The sequence below is a fragment of the Hypanus sabinus genome, chromosome 6 (genome assembly GCF_030144855.1).
Source record: "Hypanus sabinus isolate sHypSab1 chromosome 6, sHypSab1.hap1, whole genome shotgun sequence".
Lineage (NCBI taxonomy): Eukaryota > Metazoa > Chordata > Chondrichthyes > Myliobatiformes > Dasyatidae > Hypanus > Hypanus sabinus.
In genome coordinates, this window is record NC_082711.1 from 7,002,347 (window position 1) to 7,022,503 (window position 20,157).

The 20,157-nt window shown below is 47.2% G+C and overlaps 1 protein-coding gene across 7 annotated transcripts in view; it reads left to right on the forward strand.

The window, feature by feature from the left end:
* The window catches only part of LOC132395271 (NFX1-type zinc finger-containing protein 1-like), a 74,762-nt gene that overhangs the window by 27,542 nt on the left and 27,063 nt on the right, over window positions 1-20,157 (forward strand). For all 7 annotated transcript variants that reach the window (XM_059971614.1, XM_059971615.1, XM_059971613.1 and 4 more), the window contains 4 exons: window positions 299-439; window positions 4,119-4,264; window positions 7,827-7,967; window positions 11,231-11,417. In XM_059971614.1, the coding sequence (XP_059827597.1) occupies window positions 299-439; window positions 4,119-4,264; window positions 7,827-7,967; window positions 11,231-11,417 (615 nt within the window). The remainder of the gene's footprint in view (window positions 1-298; window positions 440-4,118; window positions 4,265-7,826; window positions 7,968-11,230; window positions 11,418-20,157) is intronic.

The window sequence follows — 20,157 nt, forward strand, 5'->3', positions numbered from 1 at the left end:
AAGACCCCCATCACCCAGGACACGCTCTCTTCTCATCAGGGAGGAGGTGCAGGAGCCTGAAGACACACTCACCGATTCAGGACCAGCTCCTTCCTCGCGGCCATCAGGTTTCTGAATGGACACTGAACCCATGGACGCTACCTCACCATCTTATTTCTCCCCTCTTTGCAGTACTTATTTGTATACTGTATACCTGTAACTAAGTTGTTTTTATTGTGTATTACAATGTGCTACTGCCGCAAAACAACAAATTTTATGACATACTCCAGTGATTTTCAACCTGATTCTGATTCTCCAGGGAAGACCTTTGTTAAACTGAAGCTGGTGCAACTGCTTCTTCACAATCGGGGGCTGTGGCAGAACTCCGAGAGTTTGGGGCAGGATAGCCCTATCCTCGTCGTCTGCCACACAGACCACGAGCTGGACCTTTTTTTGGAAGGTGAGGTGCCCCTGTTCTTTACCATCTTGGTATACGTGGGAATGATAAAGCCAATATCAATTAACTTCTTGTCTCCTCACCTGCCTGTCACCTCCCCCCAGTGCTCCTTCCCTTTCCCGCCAGGTCCACCCTTCTCCTATTTCTCCTATCTGACTTCTTTTTCAGACCATTCCCTTTTCCACCTGTCACCTCCCAGCTTCTTAGTCCATTAAACCCTCCCCACCCACCTGGCTTCACCCGTCAGTTCCAGCTTGTCTTCCTTCCCCTCTTCCCCTCTTCCCCTCCTCCCCCCCGGCTTTTCTCCTCTGCCTTTCCTGTCCTGATGAGCAGTCTCGAACCGAACCATCATCTGTTTGATGCTGTCTCATCTGTGTTGCTCTGGATTTCCAGCATCTGCAGAATAGCTTGTATTTAGCAATTAGCCAATCAACATAGCCTCACCTCCGTGGGAGCTTCTCCACAGCTTTGCCTGTCAGTTCAATTCCACCAGCCAACTAACCCTGGTGCTTACTTGTACAGGTTGTCTTCGATTCAGTAATATCCACCATCAGACACACTGACCTCATCCACATTTGTCATTATCTGCCCACCGCAGAAGGGCCTTGTGTCCAGATAGCCGATCCTGCCTGACGCTGCAAGACTCCCAGCCCAGTCACTCTCTCTTCATCCCACTCAGCCACCCATCTTCCACACACACACACACACACACACACTCACACTCACACTCACACACTCACACACTCACACACACACTCACACTCACACACTCACACACACACACACACTCACACACACACACTCAAACACACACACACACACACTCACACACACTCACTCACACACACTCACACTCACACACACACTCACACTCACACACACACTCACACACACACACACTCACACACACACACACACTCACACACACACACTCACACACACACACTCACACACACTCACACACACACACACACTCACACACACTCACACACACACTCACACACACACACACACACTCACACACACACACACACACTCACACACACACACTCACACACACACACACTCACACACACTCACACACTCACACACTCACACACACTCACACACACACACACTCACACACACTCACACACACTCACACACACACTCACACACACACACTCACACACACACACTCACACACACACACTCACTCACACTCACACACACACTCACACACACACACACTCACACACACACTCACTCACACACTCACACACACACTCACACACACACTCACACACACACTCACACACACACTCACACACACACTCACACACACACACACTCACACACACTCACACTCACACTCACACTCACACTCACACTCACACACACTCACACTCACACTCACTCACACACACACTCACTCACACACACTCATACATACACACACACACACACACACACACACACACACACACACACACACACACACACACACACACACACACACACACACACACACACACCCTCCCCTTTCCCCCCCTCCCTCAAACCCAACCTACCTTCCTCCCTGGGACACCTATAAGACCATAAAATAGAGGAGCAGAATTAGGCCATTCAGCCCATCGAGTCTGCTCTGCCATTCCATCATGGCTGATTTATTTTCCATCTGAACCCCATTCTCCTGCCCTCTCCTCATAGCCTTTGACATCCTGACTAATCAAGAAATTATCAACCTCTACTTTAAATACATTCAATGACTGCGCATCCACAGCCGTCTGTGGCAATGAATTGCACAGATTCACTATCTTTTGGCCAAAGAGATTCCTCCTCTTCTCTATTCTAAATGATGTTCTTCTCATCTGAGTCTGTGCCCTCTGGTCCTAGACTCTCACACTATAGGAAACATCCTCTCCACATCTACTCTTTACAGGCCTTTCAGTATTTGACAGGTTTCTCTGGGCAGTACGACATGGAGAGGAAGCTGTTGCCCGTGTAGCAGGCTCCCCCCTCTCCATCAGAGACCCACACCATTTGGTGCCAGCAGCCGTCTGTAAGCAGTTTATACATTCTCCAAATGACCGCGGGGGTTTCCTCCGGGTGCTCTGGTTTCCTCCCACCTTCCAAAGGCACATTGGTTAACAGATTAATTGGTCATTGTAAACTCACTTGTGATTGGGCTGGTGTTAAGTCGCTGGGGTGCTGGGTGGTGTTGCTTGAAGGGCACGCAGGGCCTGATCCACTCTGTATCTCTAAATTAAAACAAAATAAATTCTATCATCCACGTGCCTGTCTAAGAGTATCTTCAACATTCATAATGTACCTGCCTCTACCACCACCCTCGGCAATGCGTTACATGTACTCACAACTCTGTCTAAAAACAACCTCTGATCTCAATCCTTACACTTTCATCCAATCAGCTTAAAGTCATACCCCCTCATAGGACTCATTTCCACCCTGTGAAAAAGACTCTGGCTACCCTCTCGATCTGGATGTCTTAATTCCTTGTGCCTCCGACAATGATGTGTATGGATGGCAGGTGACCAAAGCTTCTCTGTGTCTCAGTACATTATGACAAGATAACACCAGGACTGGGGGTGTAGTGGACAGCGAAGGCAATCAGAGCTTGAGGTGGGATCTAGACCAGCTAGAAAATGGGCTGAAAAACGGCAGGTGTGAAGTGTTGCACTTTGAGAGGACCGACTGGGTAGATCTTGCATCTTGAGCGGTGGGGCACTGAGGCATGTGGTAGAACAGACAGATCTGGGAATGCAGGTACATAATTTCTTGAAAGTATCGTCATAGGTAGATAGGGTCATGAAGAAAGTTTCTGGCACATGGTCCTTCTTAAATCAAAGTATGAAGTACAGGAGTTGGGATGTTAAGTTGAAATCGTATAAGACACTGGTGAGGCCTAATTTGGAGTATTGTGTGCTGTTTTAATCACCTACCTACAGGAAAGAAGCAAATGACATTGAAAGAGTACAGAAAAAATTCAAAGGGTGTTGCCAGGAACTGAGTTATAGGGAAAGGTTGGAATTTATCCCTTGGAGATTTGATAGAACTATTCAAGATTCTGAGGGGTATAGATGTGGCAAACGCAATCAGACTTTTCCCCCTCGGGCTGGGTGAGATGAGAACTAGAGACCGTGGGCTCAGGGTGAAAGGTGAAACAAACGTTCAAGGGGAACATCTTTACTCAGTGGGTGGTGGTGATGTGGAGAGTGAGAGCCGCCAGTGCAGGTGGTAGATGTGTGATGATCTCAACATTGAAGAGAGGTTTGGATAGGTAGGTGGATGGGAGGGGTGTGGGGGAGTGGGTGGGCTGTGTGATGCACCATTAATAGCTCTGAGACATGGGTTAAGGTAGGCTTTTATTGGCTGGAAGAAAGCACAAGCAGCAAGTGACCATCACACAACATCCTGGAGACTGAGGAAGGGTCTGTGCCTCCATTCACCTTTATACCGGGGTCCGTGGGAGGAGCCACAGGAGCAGTCGGTGGGGGGGGGGCGTGTCCAGACTGGTATATGTAGTTCATCACACTGTGGTCCCGGTAGGAAGAGGCATATTAATGGTTTGGCCTAGTAGTTGTATGAGTAGATGATTAATAATGAAGCCATGCCAAATTCAACCACATTAGGGAGGGACACCTTTCCATGGAACCACATTGATTTTCGCTTTTTAATCCTTCAGGGCTCCTTGAGTCTAACTGCTGCAGTATTGTGCGGATTGGCGGGGTTTGCAAAAGCCAGAAACTGCAGAAGTTCACGCTGGAGAACATTCGCAAGAAGAGGCTGCAGACAAAGTTGACGCCCCTACAGAGACGCCGATTCAAAGAGGTGGGTCTGTCTTATCGCCTCAATTTTTTGCGGGTATCGGGCAATGTCTCTCTCATACTCCTTGTCACTTATGGAGAGAGCTGCCAGGGGAAGTGATAGAGACAGGAACAATCACATTTAAAAATCATTTGTTCTGCTATTCCCACTTATGGGAAAGGCTTCAGGAGTAAACCCTGAGGGGAAAATCTGAAACTGGAGTCCCTACATTGAGTTCAATGCCAATTGGCAACTCTTGCCATACTGCTGGCACCAAGTGGTGTGGGTCTCTGATGAAGAGGGGGAGCCTGCTACATGGGCAACAGCTTCTTCTCCATATCATACTGCCCAGGCTTGTGTGTCTGGACAGCTAGGACGTTACATCCATGGTCGACCCTGACCGACAGAGAGCCTCTGGTCAGGTACGGAGTGGACGTTGAGAGGGTAGTAGTGGTGCCTATGACCAGAGGACGCAGTCTCAGAATGCAAGGACATACCTTTAGAATGGGGTGGTGACACTTTGGAATTCATTGCCATAGAAAGATGTTTGTCACAGACAGCCAATTCAAAGTTCAAGGTACATTTATTATTCAAGTACAGGTATGTATAAATTATACGAGATTCATCTGCTTACGAGAAAGACAATTTTAAAAAAGAAGAGGCCAACACCCAATGTGCAGAGAGAGATAGAAAAAAAAACACAATAGCACAAACAATAAAAGCAAGCAACAGCATTCAGAACCAAGCTGAGTCCATAGAACTGGAGCCCGGAGTAGGCCCACAGCCTCAGCCTCGGTCTCGGTTCATCGAACAGCAGACCGTGAAGTTGACAGACATGAAGCCTGGAGCAGCCTCAGCGGAGAGGAGAGCAAGCGTCAGGGAGCCAAACCCTCGCCTCCGGTCCTGACACCCTGCCTTATCGTTCTAGCTGGACTGTCCAAACCCCGCGCTGGGACCCAAGCCCCGCCACAGCAATGCAGCGAGCCTCAGCTGGTGGCCGCTGCAATGCTCTGGCCCACGCCCGACCTTTCCAAACCAGCCCGGCACTTAGACCAATCCAGCCTTGCTCCCAGTTTCGATGGACGGCCTCTGAAACTCCTCCGCTCCGGCAAGAGAATGGGCTTGAGAGAGATAATAAATCAATCGTGATGGAGTAGCAGAGCAGATTTGATGGACCGAATGTCCTAATTCTGCTCCTATGTGGTCTTGTGGTTACCGCGAGCCAGTTAGCTTAGTCAGTCACTGCAAAAATGCATGAAACGTGTGGTTTTTCTTCAGGCAGACTCCACATGATGTCATGAAAGACAGGTTTGACAAGCTTGTAGAATGTAATTCATTCAGTGGCTAGAGGGCAACAGGTAGATGTTTTACTTCTGGATCTCCAGAAGGCCTTTGATAAGGTGCAACATAAAAGACTTATCAAGATCAGAATCAGTGGCTCACTTTGCCACGTGGCCAGGCAGCATCTATTAAAGTGAATAAGCAGTTGGCATTTCGGGCTGAGACCTTTCATCAGGATTGTACTTGGGAAATTTTTCTACATGTAACACTTGCCCAACAGGCTGGTATATGTCTAGGGGAAAAGGAGATCCAGCCACACACCAACCCCACCTCCCGTACACGCAAGTGCTGTGAGAATCGAGTTTATGCCTCGCGCCTGCCCACAGTATCAAACCCACAATAAATACCGTTATGAAATACACTTTAAAGAGTTTACTAAAATTAACAGAGTATTAGACAATACAATATATATGCAAGGGAAAAAAAACAAAAAGGTGCCAACTTATCAAAGTTCAGTCAGTTTAGTGCACATCGTTGGAGCTCAAACATCAAACCATTCGACCTCTCGTCGCTTGCCTCCGACCTCCACGTCTTCGCACCTGGGACCACGCCCGATGGTTTTCCGAGCAGTGCAGCGCACGTCCACCTTCCTCGGCGCCGTCCTCCCGGCTCTCCTCCAAAAGCCCGCGAAAAACCCCTCCCCCAAGTTCCCAGCCTCACAAGACAAAATAACATTCCCCATTGGTTAACAAATGAATACAATTACCATATCAACAAGTATAAAGCAAAACAACTGCGAGCGAAACACTTATCAGACAAAGAAGCATTCCCACTCTTAACAAACCAAACCTGTGTGTGTAACATACGCAGGACATGGTACATACAGAAGTGGTTTCCCGATACCGCCTTCTGGGCAGTGTCTTTACAAGAGGGGTGGGTGACTCCAGCCATTAGCAATACTCTTCAGAGATTGCCTGAAGTCGGTGGTCACATAACCAGCTGCTCGTATGACTATCCACCACCTGCTCCCATGGCTTCACGTGACCCTGATTGGGGGGGGCTAAGCAGGTGCTACACCTTGCCCAAGGGTGACCTGCAGGCTAGTGGAGGGAAGCAGCACCTTTTTTGGTAGAGACTTATTTCCACCCTGCCACCATTAATCATAAACAGTTAATATAATATAATTCAAATGCATTCAACATAGGCAAGCAGTGAACAGCTCACTGCCCTAGTGATGAGACCTCGGTGGTGATAGGGTTTTCATTAGCTTCACAGCCGATGTCCTGATGCTCCTGACGGTAGTGGGTCAGAGGGATTGTGGGATGGGTGGTAGGGATCCTCAACAATGTTCAGGCCATTCATATACAATACTCCCTGTAATGTACTGGAGGGGGATTAACCCTTTACAATACAGTAGATTCTGGTTAATTGGGACACAAGACCAGTATAATTTGGCCCAATTAAACGGTTGCCCCAGTTAGTTTAAGCTTCCTGGAAATGGTTAAAAACATATAAAAAGGACAAACTACCGTTTAAGTAACAAATTGTGCATTTAAATTAGAACACTATCAATACCACTACAACTCTATGAAACTGTATTAGTCTCTATTCTTTTGATTGACCGTAAATGAACAAATCAGCGCAGATAATGGATTGCCTTCATATGATGCTTTTGAGGATCATATCCTCCATTTTCATAGTGACATTCCAAGATGATTGTTGATCCCTTCAGATTCTTTGTAGTTCCGAACTGGCTGAAGTAGTGATATCATTTCATTTTCACTCCCAGTAGTTTCTGGCATCTCCTTGAAACCAAAGTGAGCAAAACTGTTCTGAATTGTCTTACTGCTGTCAGTGACAAAAATCACTGCTTTTTGAACACACTGATCACTATTTCAGAAGCTGATTGCTCTAAGCAAGGTGCAGTGTCTAACGGCTAGACGACAGCACGCGATTGACATTAATTAGAAACTTTAACAACCTTCTCCCTTTGTAATTAAATAGCATAGTGTCCCAAATCACAGTTCTTTTCTTGATTAGTTTTTATTCATTTAGAGTTGTCCCAAATAAGAAGCTGCCTCAACTGATTGATGGCCCAATTAACAGAAATTCACTATACATGGTGCTGTTTCATGAAGGAAATGGAAGTGGGCGAGGAGCTGTTCCAGCGAGGGAGGGAAGGACTTTGAGGAGATTCCAGAGAGCAGGGTGTGGGCAGTTTTGAAATGCCAGAGGCAGGTAGAATTAAAATGTATAATTAACCCTCAAGAGGCCAGATCCCTGTGACAGCTCTGACTCGTTGCAGATTAAAGAGAAGATTGAAGTTACCAAGGCTGACATTGCTTACTGCTCCAAGGTCCTGGAGATGCTCCAGTTGGGAATCCTACGGGACGATGAGCTGGCCCCCGAAATAAAGGCAGATGCAAAGGAACTGAGGTTGCCCTCTGTAAGTGATGCCGGGGAATCCTTGGTCAGGGGATGGTGTGTCAGTGGGTCGGTTCAGGGTTGTTACAGCTGGGTGGGGACAGGAGAGCATGCCTGGGTCTTGGGGAGGTAGGCGAAGATGGGGATAGGAAAGGGAAGATGGTGGGTTCAGAATCAGAATTACAACCAGGCATAATACCGCTGGCATCTGTTTTGAATTTTGTTTAGTGGCAGCAGTACATTGCAATTCATATTAATCTTTTAAAAACTATAAATTACAAAACTAAATATATTTATGTCTCAGGGACAGAAATGGCAGCTGAGTATGCAGGGCTTTAGATGTTTCAAAAGGGACATGGAGGGAGGAAAAAGGAGGGGGCGTGGCACTGCTGATCAGGGATAGTATCATGGCTGCAGAAAAGCGGAAGTTATGGAGGGATTGTCTACTGAGTCATTGTGGGTGGAAGTCAGAAACAGGAAGGAAACGATAACTACTGGGTGTTATTTTTTCATATAGACCCACCCCGAATAGTAACAGACATCGAGGGGCAGATTGGTTGGCAGATTCTGGAACGGCGCAATAATAATAGAGTTGTTGTGATGGGAGATTTTAACTTTCCTTATGTTGATTGGCACCTCCTTAGCACAAGGGGTTTGTTTAGATGGGGTGGAGTTTGTTAGGTGTGTTCAGGAAGGTTTCCCGACACAATATGTAGATAAGCCAACTAGAGGAGAGGCTGTACTTGATCTGGTATTGGGAAATGAACCTGCTCAGGTGTCAGATCTCTTGGAGATAGTGATTACGTTTCTATCTCCTTTACCATAGTGCTGGAGAGGGATAGAGACAGACAATTTGGAAAGTAGTTAATTGAGGTAGGGGGAAGTATGCTATTAGGCAGGAACTTGCGAACATAAATTGCGAGCAGATGCTCTCAGGGAAGTGCACAGCAGAAATGTGGCAAATGTTCAGGGAGTATTTGCATGGAGCTCTGCATAGGTATGTTCCACTGAGGCAGATAAAAGAACCATTGTGTACAAAGGATGTACAAAATCTAGTTAAGAGAAAAGCTTTTGAAATGTTGTTCCCTTGTTCAAAAAAGGGAGTAAGGATAACTCAGGAAATTATATACCAGTGACTCTTACTTCAGTTGTGGGCAAGTTGTTGGAGAAGATCCTGAGAGGCAGGATTTTGAGCATTTAGAGAGACATAATCTGATTAGGGATTGTCAACGTGGCTTCGTCAAGGGCAAGTTGTGCCTTATACGCCTGATTGAATTCTTTGAGGAAGTAACAAAACAAATTGATGAAGGTAGAGCAGTGAATGTAATGTACATTGATTTCAGTAAGGTATTTGATAAGGAACCCCATGCAAGGTTCATTGAGAAAGTAAGGAAGCAAGGGGTCCAATGATATCCTTGCTTTGTGGATCCAGAATTAGCTTGCTCACAGAAGGAAAAGGATGGTTCGTATTCTCCATGGAGGTCGGTGACCAGTGGTGTTCCACAGGGATCTGTTCTGGGACCCCTCCTCTTTGTGATTTTTTTATAAATGATCTGGATGAAGAAGTAGAAGGGTGGGTTAGTAAGTTAGGGGTGTTGTGGATAGTCTGAAGGGTTGTTAGAGGTTACAGCAGGACATCGGTAGGATGCAGAACTGGGCTGAGAAGTGGCAGATGGGAGTTCAACCCAGATAAGTGTAAGGCAGTTCATTTTGGTAGGTCAAATTTGAAGACAGAATATAATATTAATGGTACAACTCTTGGCAGTGTAGAGGATCAGTGGGATCTTGGGGTCCGAATCCATAGGACACTCAAAGCTGCTGTGCATGCTGACGGTGTGGTTAAGAAGGCATATGGTGTGTTGGCCTTCATCAACCGTGGAAATGAGTTCAAGAGCCGTGAGGTAATGTTACAACTATATAAGACCTTGGTTAGACCTCACTTGGAGTACTGTGTTCATTTCTGGTCACCTCACTACAGGAAGGATGTGGATACTATAAACAGTGCAGAGGAGATTTACAAGGATGTTGCCTGGATTGGCGAGCATGCCTTAGGAGAATAGGTTGAGTGAACTTGGCCTTTTCCCCTCAGAGTGATGGAGGATAAGAGGTGACGTGATAGAGGTGTAGAAGATGATGAGGGGCATTGATTGTGCGGATAGCTAATGGCTTTATCCCAGGGCTGAAATAGCTAACAAGAGGGGACATAGTTTTAAGATGCTTGGAAGTCGGTACAAGGGGGATTAGAGGCAGGTTTATCACACGGAGAGTGGTGGGTGCGTGGAATGCACTGCCAGCAATGCTGATAGAAGTGGAGACAATAACGCCTTTTAGGAGACCCTTAGATAGGTACATGGAGCTTAGTAAAATAGAGGGCTATGTGGTAGGGAAATTCTAGGCAGCTTCTAGAGTAGGTTACAAGGTCAGCACAACATTTTGGGCCAAAGGGCCTGTAATGTGCTGTAGATTTCTGTATGTTAAATAAGTAGTGCAAAACTAGCAAAAACTGAGGTAGCATTCATAGGTTCAATGTCCATTCAAAAATCTGATGGTGGTGGGAAGAAGCTGTTCCTGAATCATTGAGTGTGTTTTCAGGCTCTTGTGCCTCTTCCTTGATGGTAGCAATGAGAAGAGGGCAGGTCCTGAGGGATGAGCATCCTTAATGATGGATGCTGCATTCCTTAGGCATCACCTTTTGTAGGTTGGCGTGGGAAAGTGAATGGTGTGCGAAGGAAGGGATGTTTCATGGAGGAAGAATTGGTGGGAAGCTAAGTGGGTGGGAGCTGTTCCCAAGAGGGAGTGGAGGTTAGTGATGGGCAATTTCTGAGGAAGATTGGGAGGTGGGGGATTTGTGTGAGGGACAAGCGAGTGGTGGGGTCCTGTGGAGGGAGGGGCAGGTGGTGCGGAGAGATGTGAGAGGTCCCAGGGAGGGTGGAGAAGATAGTGGTGTGGTTTGAGGGAAGGGAGACTCAAGGGAGAGAGGGAGGGAGGTAAGGGGTTCCAGGGATTCGGGGGAGGGAAGGAGGGATCCCAGGGACGGACAAAGGGCGATGGAAGTCTGGAGATGGGGAGATGAGGGTCATGGTTGCAGGAATTGAGGGGAAGATGGTGAAGAGAGATTAAGGGGAGAATGGAGGAGGTTTGATGAGGAGGGAGGGGATGGTCATGGGGAGAGAGAACAGAAGGGATTCGGGGGAGGACAGCTGGTGCATGGACAAGATTAGGGTTTGACTAGGAGCCCTTGGACAGGCAGTTACACATTCTCTGGCACTTTTCTCCACGCTACAGATTCCCCTCAGTGACTCGAAGAGAGGGGTTATTCTGGATTGGCTGAAGATACCCTTCCACCTCTGGCCTCCGATGGACATGGACTGGAACCCTGCACTGCAGGATGCGGGCAGAGAACAGGCACAGGGAAGGGCCAGTCCCATCCACCACTACCTGACGGGCCCAGTGCCAGAGGCAGCCACATCAGGCAAGTCTGCTTCACCAGCCCAGCGGACCTCATGCCTGCTGGGGGTCTGGAACCTGGCCAGTCTTCAAACCCTCCTCAAGGCTATTGGGTGGGTTACTGAGGGTAGGGGCTGGATTTCCCAGGGAATTATCCTACCCCACTCCCAGTCTCTCAGCAGGTCACGCAGCATCTATGGAGAGGAGTAAACTACATCAGGACTCTGGAATCAAGTTCAAGATTAATTGTCATTTCACCAGACACGAATACAGCCAAATGAAGTGGCATTACTCTGCGGCCAATGTACAAAACACAGTACCAATAGCCATACACAGCACAAAGCACAAAAAATACATATACGACAGCAGCAAACACACAAAAAATATAGTCAAGCCCCCAAGTCCCTGTGTGTCACGTCCTGTGGACCAATGGCGCATGGGATGTTGTTGGTTACTTCTTCAACGCTTTAGTCAGAGCACAAATGCGCAAGTGTGGACGTTGGCCCATGCGAACAGCGAGAAGGGTTTAACAGGAGACTCCTTGCAGAGTGGGCACAGAGTAGAGGGAGATAGAGTAGGAAGGCTGTGGCTCAATGGGGTTTAGGTGATAACAGGTCGAGGCGAGGTAGGTTGCCTGTGTTGAATACAGACAAGAGGAATGTGTGTGAGGCCTGTATTCTATACTGGGCATCAGATATGGGCTGTCTGGGAGATTCCCAGCCTCCTGGACGGCCACTTCTGCACCAGGTACGTTGAGCTCCTTAGGGACCGGGTGAGGGGACTGGACGGCCACTTCTGCACCAGGTACGTTGAGCTCCTTAGGGACCGGGTGAGGGGACTGGACGGCCACTTCTGCACCAGGTACGTTGAGCTCCTTAGGGACCGGGTGAGGGGACTGGAGATGCAGCTTGATGACCTTTGGTCAGGGAGAGTGAGGAGGTGATAGAGAGGAGTTATAGGCAGGTAGTCACTCTGGGGCCTGGGGAGACAGATAAGTGGGTAACAGTCAGGAGAGGGAGTCAGGAGTCAGAGGCTAGAGAGCACCTCTGTGGCTGTACCCCTTGACAATAAATAGTCCTGCTTGAGTACTCTTGGGGGCGGGGGGGGGAAATGGCCTATCTGGGGGAAGCAACAGTGGCTCAGAAGGGCAGGGAAAGGAAGAGGATGGCAGCAGTGATAGGTGACTGTATAGTTAGTGGGTCAGACAGGCAATTCTGTGGATGCAGGAAAGAAACACGGATGGTAGTTTGCCTCCCAGGTGCCAGGGTCCAGGACGTGTTTGATTGCGTCCAAGATATCATGAAGTGGGAAAGAGAACAGCCAGAGGTCATGGTACATTTTGGTACCAACGACATAGGCAGAAAAAAGGAGGTGGTCCTGAAAGCAGACTACAGGGAGTTAGGGAGGAAGTTGAGAAGCAGCACCACAAAGGTAGTAATCTCGGGATTACTGCCAGTGCCACGCGACAATGAGAGTTGGAATAGTGTGACCTGGAGCATAAATGTGTGGCTGAGGGATTGGAGCAGGGGGCAGGGATTCAGATTTCTGGATCATTGGGACCTCTTTTGGGGCAGGTGTGTCCTGTACAAAGAGGACGGGTTGTACTTGAATCCCAGGGGGACCAATATCCTGGTGGGGAGGTTTGCTACTGGGGAGAGTTTTTAAACTAGAATTGCCGGGGGCTGAGAACCAAACTGAAGAGACCGAGGAAGGGGTGGTTGGCTCACAAATAGAGAAAGTTTGGAGACCGTGTGAGAGGGAGAGTAGGCAGGTGATAGAGAAGGGACGTGCTCGGACCGATGGATTGAGATCTGTCTATTTTAATGCAAAGAGTATTATGAACAAAGCGGATGAGCTTAGCGCGTGGATCAGTACTTGGAGCTATGATGTTAGGAACATAGAAACTTAGAAAACCTACAGCACAATACAGGCCCTTTGGCCCACAAAGCTGTGCTGAACACATCCCTACCTTAGAAATTACTAGTCTTACCTATAGCCCTCTATTTTACTAAGCTCCATGTACCTATCCAAGAGCCTCTTAAAAGACCATATCCTATCTGCCTCCACCACTGTTGCCGGCAGCCACATACTCACCACTCTCTGAGTACAAAAACTGACCCCTGACATCTCCTCTGTACCTACTCCCCAGCACCTTAAACCTGTGTCCTCTTGTGGCAACATTTCAACCCTGGGAAAAAGCCTCTGACTATCCACACGATCAATGCCTCTCATCATCTTGTACACCTCTATCAGGTCACCTCTCATCCTCCGTCGCTCCAAGGAGAAAAGGCCAAGTTCACTCAACCTATTCTCATAAGGCATGCTCCCCAATCCAGGCAACATCCTTGTAAATCTCCTCTGCTCCCTTTCTATGGCCTCCATATCATTCCTTTAGTGAGGTGACCAGAAATGAGCACAGTACTCCAAGTGGGGTCTGACCAGGGTCCAAGATAGCTGCAACGTTACCTCTTGGCTCCTAAATTAACTCCATGATTGATGAATGCTAATACACCATACGCCTTCTTAACCACAGAGTCAACCTGCACAGCTGCTTTGAACGGCTATGGACTTGGACCCCCAAGATCCCACTGATCCTCCACACTGCCAAAAGTCTTACCATTAATATTATATTCTGCCATCATATTTGACCTACCAAGATGAACCACTTCACACTTACCTGGGTTGAACTCCATCTGCCACTTCTTAGCCCAGTTTTGCATCCTATCAATGTCCCACTCTAACCTCTGACAGCCTTCCACATTATCCACAACACCTCCAACCTTTGTGTCATCAGCAAACTTACTAACCCACTCCTCCACTTCTTCATCCAGGTCATTTATAAAAATCACGAAGGGTAAGGGTCCCAGAACAGATCCCTGAGGCACACCGTGCCTCCATGCAGAATATGACCCATCTACAACCACTCGTTGCCTTCTGTGGGCAAGCCAGTTCTGGATCCACAGAGCAATGTCCCCTTGGATCCCATGCCTCCTTACTTTCTCAATAAGCCTTGCATGGAATACCTTATCAAATGCCTTCCTCTTCCCTTCCCTACCCTTCTGAGCCACAGGGCCAGACTCTGTGCCAGAGGCACGGCCACTGCTGCTTCCACCAGGTAGGCTGTCCCTCCCAACAGGGCTCAAACAGGAGTACTTACTGTCAAGGGGTACAGCCACAGGGGTACTCTCTAATACCTGACTCTTCCCCTTCCCCCTCCTGACTGTGACCCACTTGTCTGTCTCCTGTGGCCCCGGAGTGACCACCTGCCTATAACTCTTCTCTGTCACCTCCTTGCTCTCCCCGACTAGGCGAAGGTCATCGAGCTGCATCTCCAGTTCCCTAACTCGGCCCCTCAGGAGCTGCAGCTCGACACAGCTGATGCATATATGGCTGTCTGGGAGGCTGGGAGACTCCAGGATCTCCCACATCTGACACTGAGCACAGAAAGCCGGCCTCACGCACATACTTCCTACCTCGCCTCAACCCGTTACTGCCTAAGCCCGTAGAGCCAAAGCCCTACCACTCTGCTGCCACTCACTGTGCTGCCCGTTGGATATGTCTGTCTTCCTTTTAAACCTTTCGCACTCTACTGGCTGATGTCATGCGCCTGCGCGGTCTCGCCTCTCTTTAACCAGAATAGTAAAAAACACTCCCTTCGCTCTGACAAATCAGCAGTTCACTCGGAGCCTTCTTGCTCCGAATGTTGTGGCCATTGCAGAGACTTGGATGGCTCAAGAGCAGAAATGGTTAACATGAGGAGATCTGCAGATGCTGGAAATTCAAACAACAACACTCACAAAATGCTGGTGGACACAGCAGGCCAGGCAGCATCTATAGGGAGATGCACTGTTGACGTTTTGGGCCGAGACCCTTCGTCAGGACACACCAGCATTTTGTGTGTGTTGCAGGAATGGTTACTTCGAATGCCAGGGAGGGGGGAAAAGAGGTGGGGACGTGGCACTGTTGATCAGAGATAGTGTCACAGCTGCAGAAAAGGAGGAAGACATGGAGGGATTGTCTACGGAGTTTCTGTGGGTGGAAGTTAGGAACAGGAAGGGGTCAATACCTCAACTGGGTATTTTTTATAGACCACCCAATAGTGACAGGGACATTGAGGAGCAGATAGGGAGACAGATTCTGCAAAGGTGTAATAACAACAGGGTTGGTGTGGTGGGAGATTTTAATTTCCCAAATATTGATTGGCATGTCCCTAGAGCGAGGGATTTAGTTGGGGTGGAGTTTGTTAGGTGCATTCAAGAAGGTTTCTTGACACAATATGTAGATAAGCCTACAAGAGGAGAGGCTGTACTTGATCTGATATTGTGAAATGAACCTGGTCAGGTGTCAGGTGTCTCAGTGGGAGAACATTTTGGAGATAGCGATCACAATTTTATCTCCATTACCGTAGTGCTGGAGAGGGACGTGAACAGACAAGTTAGGAAAGTGTTTAATTGGAGTAAAGGGAAATATGAGGCTATCATGCCAGAACTTGGAAGCATAAATTGGGAACAGAGGTTCTCAGGGAAATGTATGGAAGTAATGTGGCAAATGTTCAGGAGATATTTGCGTGGGGGTTCTGCATAGGTACGTTTCAATGAGACAGGGAAAGGATGGTAGGGTTCAGGAACAGTGGTGCACAAAGATTGTTGTAAATCTAGTCAAGAAGAAAAGAAGAGCTTATAAAAGGTTCAAAAAGCTAGGTAAGAGTTACAGAGAGGTAATGTTACAGCTATATAGGACCCTGGTCAGACCCCACTTGGAGTACTGTGCTCAGTTCTGGTTGCCTTACTACAGGAAGGATGTGGAAACCATAGAAAGGGTGCAGAGGAGATTTACAAGGATGTTGCCTGGATTGGGGAGAATGCCTTATGAGAATAGGTTGACTGAACTTGGCCTTTTCTCCTTGGAACGACGAAGGATGAGAGGTGACCTGATAGAGGTGTATAAGATGATGAGAGGCATTGATTGTGTGGATAGTCAGAGGGTTTTTCCCAGGGCTGAAATGGCTAACACAAGCGGGCAGAATTTGAAGGTGTTTGGAAGTAGGTACAGAGGAGTAGGTTTTATATGCAGAGAATGGTGAGTGCGTGGAATGGATTCTGGTGACAGTGGTGGAGGTGGATACGATAGGGTCTTTTAAGAGACTCTCAATAGGTACATGGAGATTAGAAAAATAGAGGGCTAAGGGTAACTCTAGTAATTTTTAAAGTATGTACGTGTTCTACACAGCATTGTGGGCCAAAGGGCCTGTATTGTGCTGTAGGTTTTCTGTGTTTCTAATGTGCAAAGAAAGGGGTCAGACTTCCCCACCATTGAGGGCATCTTCAAATAGACAGCTTCTATCCCACTGTTATCACTGTTAAATAGTTACTCATATGACAAGTTGTACTCTTTATCTTACAGTCTACCTCGATATGATATTGTACCTTATTGCCTGCCTGCACTGCGCTCTCTCTGCAGCTGTTACACTTTATTCTGCATTGTTCTACCTGGATGCAGAGTGCAATAATCTGATCTGTGAGAAGAGCCTGCAGAAAGCTTTTCATTGTACTTGGCAGAGGTGACAGTAATAAATCAATCACAGTTCCTATCTAAACTGGGAATAATCGCGTGCAACTTTTCACGATTCATTTGAGTTTATTTTCCAGTTTCCAATGTTCCAGCTTGTTCTTGCCTTGTTCAGTGAAGCACAGTGTTCCACTTCGGTTACTCTGTTAATAAAAAGGATGTGTTTAAAGTTGAAAGAGTGGAAGAGAAAAAGGGCTTTATGAAGATGATGCCAAGATCGAGGAACTGAGTTATAGGGAGTGGTTAGCTTGAGCTTTGCTCATTGGAGCATAGGAAACTGAGTGCTGATCTCGTAGGCAGAAAAAACTTGAGGGACTTGGATGGAGTGAATCGTCGTTTTTTTTACAAGGTTGGGAAATTGAAAATTAGAGGGCCTAGATTTGAGGTGAAATGTTTAATAAAGACCCGAGGAGCATTTTTTTTAAATACACAGTGGGTGGTGGATCAGAGGCAGCTACATTAGATACAATTAAGTAGTACATGTACAGGTAGAGTACTGTGCAAAAGTTTTAGGTACACATATATAGCAAGGGTGCCTAAGACCTTTGCACAGTACTCTATTTGTCAACGTGGAGCAGAGAGAGAGTTGTAAATCTGGCTGGGGCAGAGGATGTTGGGAATGGTGAGGGTAGAGTGTCATGGGAGGGTTGTGGGACAGGTGGTAGAGGAAGAGTGCCGGAGGTGGGGCGGATGCAGATACATCCAACCCTGAAACACCGGGAAAGGTCATTTGATTCCAAACAATTGGTTTGTTGACCATTACAGAATGTCTAACTGGTGCTTCCCGCTCCCTCCCCTCTCCTTTCCCCTTTTCCTGACCATGATTCCCCTCTCCCTGCCCCCTTCCCAACTCTCAGTCCACGAAAAGGACCCATATCAGAATCAGGTTTGTTGTCATGCACAGGTCATAAAGTTTGTTTTATTTTGGGACGGCAGTTCAGTGCCATACATAAAATTACTACAGCGCTGTACAAAAGTCTTAAGCACTCTAGCTATATATATGCGTGTAAGACTTTTGCATGTTACTAGGTTAGAGGATTATGAGCAAGGTGCTGGGAAATGGGATCAGCTTGAATATAATTCTTGGTCAGCATGGATACAGATGGGCTGAAGGGCCTTTCTCCTTGCTGTAGAACTGTATGATTCATATCAGGAGAGGTGGGGTAAAATAAGGAACTACTCTTCAGGAATCAGAGGGCAGTGGGTAGGCAAGGATGTTATGCTGAGGCATTGGTCAAACCACACGGAGTATTGTGAGCAGTTCTGGTCCCCTTAGCTAAGAAAGGAAGGAGCTTAAGAAATAAATTAAGAGAACCAGAAGGGGCCATGAGAAGGCCTTGGCGGCCAGGATGAAGGAAAATCCTAAGGCATCCTGCAAGTATGTGAAAAGCAAGACGATAAGACGTGAGCGAATAGGACAAATCAAATGTGACAGTGGAAAAGTGTGTATGGAACCAGAGGAGATAGCAGACGTACTTAATGAGTATTTTGCTTCAGTATTCACTACAGAAAAGGATCTTGCAATTGTAAGATGACTTACAGTGGACTGAAAAGCTTGAGCATGAGATATTAAGAAAGAAGATGTGCAGGAGCTCAGAAAAATAGAGGGTTATGGGTAACCCTAGGTAATTTCTGAGGTACAGACACGTTTGGCACAGCTTTGGGGTCCCAGAACAGATCCCTGAGGCACCCCACTTGTAATCAACCTCAATGTAGAATACGACCCGTCTACAACCACTCTTTGCTTTCTCTGGCCAAGCTAGTTCTGGATCCATAAAGCAATTTCCCCTTGGATCCCATGCCTCCTTACTTTCTCGCCTGATCTTCTTTTAAACTCTTCTCGCTGTTCTCACTGGCTGATGTGCATGCGCTTGTGTATTCGTGCCCCGATCAAACCGCTCAAGAAATAATCTGGACTGATAGTAGGAATATTTTCCCTCTGTGTGTGCATTACTGCCATTGATGCACCATCAATAACTCTCTGAGACGTGAGGCGAGATATCGGCTTTTATTGACTGGAAGAAAGAACAAGCAGTAATTGACCACCATACTACATCCTGGAGACTGAGGGCAGGGCTCAGGCCTCAATCGCCTTTATACCGGGGTCTGTGGGAGGGGCCACGGGAGCAGTCAGCGGGGTGGGGGGGGGGGGGTCGTGTCCAGACAGGTATATGTAGTTCACCACAGCCATGCGGGATGACGTGGGTGATCATGGTCTTTCCATGACTGTGATTGTTCTTGGCAAGTTCTACAGAAGTGGTTTGCCGTTGTCTTTTCCAGGCAGTGTTGTTACAAGGAGGGTGACCCCAGCTGTTATCAATTTTCTTCAGAGATTGTCTGCCTGATGTCAGTGGTCACATAACCAGCTGCTCGTACGATCGTCCACCACCAGCTCCCATGGCTTCACGTGACCCTGATCGGGGGTGGGGGGAAGCTAAGCAGGTGCTACACCTCGCCCCAGGGAGGCTAGCGAATGGAGGCAGTGCCTTACACCTCCTTTGGTAGAGACTTATTTCTACCTCACCACCCAATTCCTCTCTCTTGGGGGTATCAAAAACAGGAAGGCATAAAGTTTCAGATAAAAAGAAGACAGTTTCAAAAAGATATGAGAGAGGAACTTTTTTTTAATTTTAATTTTTTTTTGCTCAGCATAACAAAACTTTCAATTTCCGGATACATTTATATTTATTCCCCTCACAGATAATCGCGGTCAGAACAAAATATCAAAATATAGACATCACCACAACATCCTATACAAAAGCCCTTATTAGTATAGCAGACAGGGTTACATCCTGTTTTTCAGTGTACCATACATGTCAAAAAGTCCAAAGGAATGCATTTCATGATTAATTTAGGCTAATCAAAAAGTCCAGGGGCCTTATTGGATATCCAACAAAGTAAAATGTTCTTCCTCACACAACAAGTCAGGATGTTAAAAAGTTTTTTCTGATGTACATTAATAATACGACTGCTGGGTAAGCCTAAGAGAAAAGACACTGGGTCCAGTTCAAGCTCCAGCTTCAGAATCTTTTCTATTTCACCCAAAATATCACTCCAGAATGCCTGAAGTTTGGGACAAGTCCAAAAACAGTGGGTGAGAGTTCCAGTATTTAGAACACATTGCAGAAACCCCCGTCTTAAATTTTGAGAAACGATCTGGAGTCAGATGGGCTGTATGCAGAATTTTGAGTTGCAAT